At 42.5% G+C, this 7,968-nt stretch overlaps 1 protein-coding gene across 2 annotated transcripts; it reads right to left on the reverse strand.

Moving 5' to 3' along the window:
• Positions 1-2,314: 2,314 nt before the first annotated feature.
• On the reverse strand, positions 2,315-4,712 carry c6h15orf40 (chromosome 6 C15orf40 homolog). Of its 2 annotated transcripts, none has more exons than XM_034685699.1 (5): positions 4,539-4,712; positions 3,186-3,309; positions 2,965-3,092; positions 2,623-2,771; positions 2,315-2,536 (listed from the first exon to the last, which is right to left on the reverse strand). In XM_034685699.1, exons 1-4 carry the CDS (start codon positions 4,560-4,562, stop codon positions 2,682-2,684), a joined length of 366 nt encoding a protein of 121 aa, XP_034541590.1. In that variant the 5' UTR covers positions 4,563-4,712; the 3' UTR covers positions 2,315-2,536; positions 2,623-2,681. The 2 variants fall into 2 exon arrangements, with proteins under 2 accessions (XP_034541590.1, XP_034541589.1); XM_034685698.1 differs by having other exon boundaries at positions 2,315-2,546.
• Between the last annotated feature and the right edge of the window lie 3,256 nt (positions 4,713-7,968).

Raw genomic sequence — 7,968 nt, forward strand, 5'->3', positions numbered from 1 at the left:
CACAGCGCTGCCTCTTTGTCCTGAGAGGATTAGAGATGTTGGTGTTCATGCAGAGAGAATCTGCAGCTCTGCATCTTTAGATCATGTCTGCTGGTCTTTGATGATCTGACAGGCTCCAGGCTTTTCTTCCTCCAAGGACTCTGTGTCATTAACTCAGTGTAACTTCATCTGAAGAGTTCAAACCTGCAGCTGCACATAAAGTACACTGACTGACTGATGACACAAACACACACACACACACACACACACACACACACACACACACACACACACACACACACCACACAGAGGAACAAAACAAACAGGAGGGAACAAAGCACCTTCTTTTATCTCCTCTCATTCAAACGAGGACTGAACATGTTAAAACAAGAGGATCTGAAGTTGTTCTTCGCTTCATGTTGTTTTATCACTTTATTTCATTTCACAGAATCCATCAGTCTCTCTCCCGCCAGACGTTTCTGGCGGTCGAACCTGACCACGAGGAGATCATCCAGCGCCGACACGGAGGCGAGGATTTATGTTCCTGAATCCCTGAAACTCAGAAGCATCAATATTTGTCCAGCCAGCAGAGCTTAGCTCGCCGTCTGAGCGTCCTTCAGTCTGAGAGGAGCTTCAGCTGCTGATCCAGGATCACCGTGAAAAATGACCGACGCTAGCAGCTACAGCGGCCGCTCGGAGGTTACGTCATGTCAGGGAGAGTGAAGTAACTTTTCTGAGAGTCTCTGAAAGCAGAAAGTTGGAGTGAGACATGAGGAGGAGGAGAAGCTGTGAGGAGTGATGGAGCTTTGATGTCCGCTCGTACGCTGATGATACGACTCTCTCTCTTTGAAGCTTCGGGTCGTACTCAGAGAAACTCCGCTCATTAACGCTCCTCATGCCCGTCCTCTGATTCTGCAGCTAATGAGCTTTATCCTCCTCCGCTCCAGAGACTGGAGACGGGCTGATGGGGGGTGTTCACGATCAGGACTCTGACGACGCTGGTGGATCACATGGGAGCCCAGCGGAGGACCTGGAGTCACGGAGGCGGCTGCTGTTTGGACAGTTTCTGTCAACAGGTTCAAAAACACAGAAACAAGAACACACACTAAAGACGTGAGATGATCCAGGTCCTCTTAAACCCAAACTACCACCATCGGGGGATCCGGGGTCCTGCAGATCCTCAGGAAGTCTACAATTAGATTTTTAAAGCTCCCTTGTCTCGTAGGTTCCTCTGGATCTCTGCTGCTGTGGACGTGGTCCAGGACTCCAGCTGCTACAACTACTACTATCCGTCTCCCCACTATCATCTCTCTCTCTCTCTTCATCTCCCTCTATCCCTCTCTCCAACACGGTCTCAGATTCAGATGTGTGTCTAACATGAGTCTGGTCCTGCTGGAGGTTTCTGCCTGTTAAAGGAAGTCTGTCTAACATGAGTCTGGTCCTGCTGGAGGTTTCTGCCTGTTAAAGGAAGTTTGTCCTTGCCACTGTAACTTGCTAAATGCTGCAAAGTGCTCTGCTCATGGTGGATTAAGATGAGATCAGACTGAGTCCTGTCTGTGAGAGGGGACTGGATCTGATCCGGTCTTGATGTTGGGTCTTTGTTAATAATAGAACATAGAGTCCGGTCTGGACCGGCTAAGATGTGGACTGTGACTTGTCTGCACTATCCTGTTAATGTTTTAAGATTATCTTTTCTGTTTTAGTTGCAGATTTGCTCGTTCACACGTCAGAAATGAGAAGAAGAAATGTAAGTTTAATGAATCTGGCTCGTGAATACAGGGAACCATTGAGGTCAGAGGTCAGAGGTCATACATTTGATAAGAAACACAGACTGTAAGTCAGTGAGTTGAAGAAACTGATGAAGGATGAACAGGAAGTGATTTTATATGTTTTTAGAGTTCAAACCACAGCTGACCTTCTCTACCTCCTACAGTGAGAGGATCTTTACAGCTTCCTGTTTTGTATCACTTTGAAAAGATTCTTTAGTCTTTGCACTAAAACAATGTAAATCTGTAAATGTTAAAATATGATGATATACATCAAAAAACTCTGTGTTCTGATACGCCTCAGATTTATTTCACATTACAGACTGGTAGTGTTTCCATCATCAGCTTGTTCCTCTCTGTCTCTGCAGACTCCTGTGAGTCAGAGCGGTACCACAGCGCCCCCTACTGCTGCCTTACAGGTGTGTTCAAATCCTTCTTTCACTTTGCTCTTAACAAGACATCTTCCAAGATGTTCTACCTGCACCAGAGTCTTTTCTGAATCCTGAAGGAATTTAAGTTATCACATAAAACTCTTTGTGTTTTCAGACCAAAGTGTAAAGATTTCAACACACAGATTAAAAACCAGTTTATTCAAAGGGAAGCTCTCCTTTATCCAAACATGCCAAACATTTAAAATCTTCAGGTCGCTCCAGACATCACGTCCGCTCTACAGACGGACGTCTCTCTCCTGATGCTGCAGCTCAGCCCGGGGACGCAACAAGTCTTTCTCATGAGTCCACGGTCACAGTAATGTTCTGGTTTCCTGTCGTCCAGCAGCATCACTGCTCCAGCTGTGAAGTCCTGTTTGATAACAGAGTCTGTTAAAGACAATTAAAGACAATAAGAAACATTATCCATGAACACATGCTCCTCTCACCTCCTCCATCCTCTCAGGAGGAACCACGTTTCAGCCTTCATCATCCTCCTCCTCTGTCCTCATCCTGCAGCCTCTCTGAGCCTCTTCAGCACCTCCTCCGGACTGAGAGAGGAGTCCACTTTGATGACTTTGTCTCTAGACCGGGAGCCCTGCAAGAGACGAGAGGAAGGAGGTCAAACACGGCAGGAGGAACTCTGTGAGGGGGGGCGATGAAGGAGGCAAAAAATACAGGAAAGGGACGAGAGAGGGAGGATGAGTTTGAAGGATAGAAAGGTAAAAGAAGGAAAGAGTTGGAGTAAAGATGATGGATGAAGGAAGTCTCCTCTGTCTTGTTTTAAGAACCTTGTCGAGAGAGACGTGACTCTTCTTCAGGTCCAGGACTTCAGCCAGGTACCGGATGAGCTCAGTGTTCGCCTCTCCATCCGTCGGAGGAGCTGCGATGGAGACGCCCACCGCCTCTGCTGACACTTCTGGAGGAGGAGAAGAAAGGTGGTTCAGATTTAGCAGAGGTCAGGTGGTTGTTATACACATTGTGCATCACATGCAGAGTGTGTGACGGCGACCTGTGATGCCGCTGTGTTTGGAGCCGGGCTTGGCGTGAACCGTTATCGTGACGGCTCCACTTTGTCTCGAGATACCGGGGACGGGGTTTCTGTCTGAGCTGCTCCGGACCGACTGGCTGACCTTGACCTGGTTCACAAGAGGAGGTTAGCTAGAGTCTAAAGAATCAAACCACAGAGCAGGAAGAGATCACATTTTACAAAACCTAACACTTCTGATTCACCTTCAGAGGAACGCCTGTGGAGACAAACAAAACGTGACCCCTGGAAGTGCCCGACAATCAAATCCTTTTTAGACGTGACCGTGACGAGCAGCAGCAGACACGCTCTTTACGTTTACTCATGAGCTGAAGAAGGTTTTTTCCTCCACAGTCTTTTCTAACTCGGCATTCACCCTCGTGGAGGAGTTGATCCAACAAGAACCCTGGAAACGACCTCATTTGACCTGTTTCTTTTTTTTTAACAGAAATGTAAAATAGTGGACTTCTGTGGGTTTTAAAGCAGGAGTCCAAGAGGCTTTTTTGAAGCTCTAGATGTGATTAATACACCGACCGAATGTCATACCTCTGGGCTGAACATGCCCCGAGGGCTGAGTTATTGAAAATGTGTCGGTGACACCATCGAGTCACTTTTGTGACGCTCCTCTAACCTTTATGAAATGTTTGAACCCTCACTGTCCTCGAGTTCACTGTTACAGTATTTTAAAAACCATTCCTGTGTTCATGGAGAATACTGTGTCATCTTTAGGCATCTGGGCTAAATAAGGAAGAGGAAGAAATATCATCATCTGGTGTGAAATTAATACCTTGTAGATTATAAAGGATACTTTGACAGATTATGAAGCACATTGTTCTGTAAAAGCATCTTAAATTTTAAAAATAGAAGACTTTTTGTATTCTGTTATTAAATCATAATTGTTCTCCACAGTAATAATCCTCTGTCAGAGATCAGATCTACATTGTTTTTTATGCTTTAAGGAAATGTTTTCTCATCAGAACAGGAAAAAAAAACAACTTAATATTAATTATAAAAATAACATTTATACTTGATATAATTTATCAAGTCAAATAAAGTAAAAAAATAAAGAGATAGCTAACTTCAGTTTCCTGTGAAGTTAAGGTTTAAAAGCTGAAAAAACATGTTGCTCTAATATATAATATAATATAATATATATATATATATATATTATAATTTCTCTGTATCATTATTTTAGTTTAACAACAATAAATAAGTATAAAAATATAAAGTCATTAAATTATAAATCACATAATATGAAAGTGAAATGTAAAACAAAGATAGCTTGTAGTTTTAAAGATAATTATATATATATATATATTAAGGTGTAATAATAATAACTGACCTGTTCTGTTTCTTGGGCATCTCTCTGATCCTGGAGAAACTCCTGAACTGATCCCCGGCTCCAGGAGGAGGACCGAGCCGGGACAGAGGGGCGGTCAGCCGGACACTGAGCCCCGGGGTGAGGCCGGGAGAGAACCGGGTCACGATTCAGGCTTTTAAAGATTTAAAAAACTAACAAGTAGTGGATGTTACGAGATGTGCCGAGGCTTCGAAGCGGGTGTCGAGTAACGGAGGGGCGTTCCGTGAAGCGTGTATCGAGGCTTGCTTCATTGAGGGGAGGAGCCGAAAATGATGACGTCCGAAGCCTCGCTGCCCGGCTGTACCACGTGACTGCTTCAGCAAGTGGTTCAGATTTTGCTGCGAGGTTTGACAGCAATATAAACCCCTCAGGCTCCGTTCAAATCTGGGTGTTTGATGGAGAGTTGCGGTCTGTTCAGACTCGGATAGAGTTTTGATAGTTTGGACACTAGAGTTTGGACAGCGTTTATATAGTTTGGAGAGTTTAGAGAGAGAGAGAGAGAGAGAGAGAGAGAGAGAGAGAGAGACAGAGAGAGAGAGAGAGAGAGAGAGAGAGAGAGAGAGAGAGAGAGAGAGAGAGAGAGAGAGATAGATGGTTTGAAGATTTAGGAGTGAAAAGAGGACAGGTAAGACGGAGCCAGCTAGAAAGAGCGGAGTTAGGTGCGGACCTGTTGTGACTCTGGTGCGGTCTTGGCCTAATGGTTAAGTTGCACGCCTATGATATAATTGGCCCGGGTTCTAGCCCAGCCTGCAGCTTTTTCATCGCATTTTTCACCCACTCTTTCCCAGTTTCTACACTGTCCTCTCCTCTATAAATAAAATGAGTCAAAGCCCAAAAAATATAACTTAAAAAGAAAGAAAGAGGAGGATTTCCCCTGTGTGGTACCATTTGATTTAATAACTCCTAACTCATAATAACACAAGCATATTCAGTGCCCTCTTCCTAGTTCCACAATCACTTTCACTGTCCTCTGTCTGCTTAAGCCAATCCCATTTTCTAAAGTGACAGAAAAATATAATTACACAACCTGCCAATCATATGATACTACCATTTTGGGAAATTTACACACACAGAATACATTCAAAAATATTGTATCATACACATATATGATAATTTATGTACAGAAATTATTTGGTCATACATTTTTTTGTAATTCATAGTCATTACCATAACAGAAACAAAAATGCAATGCATCACACATTATGTGTTTAAGATCCAGCAGCATGTAATGATAAACCTGGCCAGTAGGTGGTTTCGTGTGCACATGAAGCTTCGAGAAATGAACCCTTTCTCGAACCAATTGGCTCAAGTGGTTCGAAGCCTCATGAGGCTTCATCTCACCATCACTACTAACAAGACTCAAAGAAACAGAGAAACCTGAGCGGGGAAACATCCACCTGCCACCTGCTACAGTCTATGGTTGCTAGCTGCTAGCTCTCACCGGATGTTATTGTTTTCTTCTTCTTCGCTTGTTCTTGGCGGGTAGTAACCATAGTAACCAGCTTAAAGGCGCATTACCGCCACCTAGCGGACCCGCCCCCTACAGGAACAGGAGACAGGAAGTAAACCAAAACTGACTACATTAAAACTAAAACCATTAACATTTAAAATAAAAGTGCAAAAATGTGTTATAATAATAATAATAATAATAATAATAATAATAATAATAATAATAATAATAATAATATAATAATAATTTTAATGATAATATAATTGTATTTCTAAAGCACTTTTTAAACAGGGTTACAAAGTGCTTTATAAATTAGAAATAAACAAAAGATGATAAAAGAGAATGTGAGGAAGACAAATTAAAGGAATCAAAACGAAGTTGGAAGAATAAAAAAAAAAGATAAAGATTGAAACAATAAAAAATCTGAAATGTAAATTAAAAAGATATAAAAATATGAAAACAAATGATAAATGATAAAATCCCTGAAAATGATTCTGCTTAAAAAAGACTAAAACCCTCTTTATTAAAGGTGACATCTCCTGTAAAGCACATCGATCAAATGTGTTTTAAAGGAGATTTAAAAGATAAATCTAAAGATGTTTCTAAACTCACTTTATTAAAATTTAATACATTTAAATTACAACGATAATTGTAATAATAATAATAATAATAACAAAAATACAGATATATAAATAAACACTTAGAATAATAATTACATCACAATAACCATAATTAAGCTGATTAATAATAATAATAATAATACATTTTTATTTAAAGGCGCCTTCAGAGAACTCAAAGTCACTGTACAGATTTTTTTTAAAAAGAACCAAATAAAAAGTAATCCAATAAAATCAACAAGAACATGATACAGTGCAGATAAATAAATAATGAATCAATGAACAGGATGAGAAACAGGGCAGTGAAAAGGTATCCTTTAAGACTTTCATCAGATACTCATGAACTCCCTGATACTCTGTCCTGGGATGTATTGTGGACTATACACCAAAGTTAGAGATGCATGTCGCCCCCTGCTGTCCTGGAGTGTAACAGCATGGCTTAATGAAGGAGTTCTGTTCTTTATATTGAATCACTTTTATTTAAATATTATTTATTTTTATATTGATATGAAAAATGTTCAACCTGTTGGGCTTCAAAAGGTTCCTGATTAAAACTCTCAAAGAAAACCTGAAATCACTCCAACATGCAGGCCTGCTCATCGTACCTAAGCCTCTAACAGTAGTGTTTGTGTCCTGGTGTCTCTCCTCTCCTGACTCCTTGTCTCCTCCAGTCTGGAGCTGTTTTTGGAGAGTGTGTGAATGTTGTGTGTGTCCTGGTATCTCTCCTGACTCCTTGTCTCCTCCAGTCTGGAGCTGTGTTGGAGTGTGTGTGAATGTGGTGTGTGTCCCTGGTGTCTCTCCTGACTCCTTGCCTCCTCCAGTCTGGAGCTGTTGTTGGAGTGTGTGTAATGTGTGTGTGTCCTGGTGTCTCCTCTCCTGACTCCTTGCCTCCTCCAGTCTGGAGCTGTTGTTGGAGTGTGTGTGAATGTGTGTGTGTCCGGTGGTCTCTCCTGACTCCTTGCCTCCTCCAGTCTGAGCTGTTGTTGGAGTGTGTGAATGTGTGTGTGTGTCCTGTGTCTCTCCTGACTCCTTGCCTCCTCCAGTCTGGAGTGTGTGTGTGTGTGTGTGTCCTGTGTCTCTCCTGACTCCTTGAGCTGTTGGAGTGTGTCTGTGGCAGCTGTGACCGTTGTTTCCCCTCCTCTCTGAACCGTCCCATTCATTAAAGAAATTTATCCTGCAGACATACTCACTGAGGGAACACTCTTCACTAACCGCCTTGTTTTACATGAAGCACCTCTGGAGAGTCCACCGGGGCGACACACCTGAACGCTTCCATGGAGGGCAGCCCGACCCAGGGAGAGGACGGCTCGTACCTGGGGTGAGACACTTCGCAAACACTGC

This window comes from Notolabrus celidotus, chromosome 6 (assembly GCF_009762535.1).
Source record: "Notolabrus celidotus isolate fNotCel1 chromosome 6, fNotCel1.pri, whole genome shotgun sequence".
NCBI classification, from domain to species: domain Eukaryota; kingdom Metazoa; phylum Chordata; class Actinopteri; order Labriformes; family Labridae; genus Notolabrus; species Notolabrus celidotus.

Coding starts and splice junctions, on each gene's coding strand:
- c6h15orf40 (XM_034685699.1), bottom strand. CDS start 4,562: ATGCCCAAGAAACAGAACAGGTCA. Junction 3,310..4,538: donor CCAAGAAACAGAACAGGTCA/GTTATTATTATT, acceptor GTGAACCAGGTC/AAGGTCAGCCAGTCGGTCCG. Junction 2,772..2,964: donor GTCACGTCTCTCTCGACAAG/GTTCTTAAAACA, acceptor CGTCTCTTGCAG/GGCTCCCGGTCTAGAGACAA.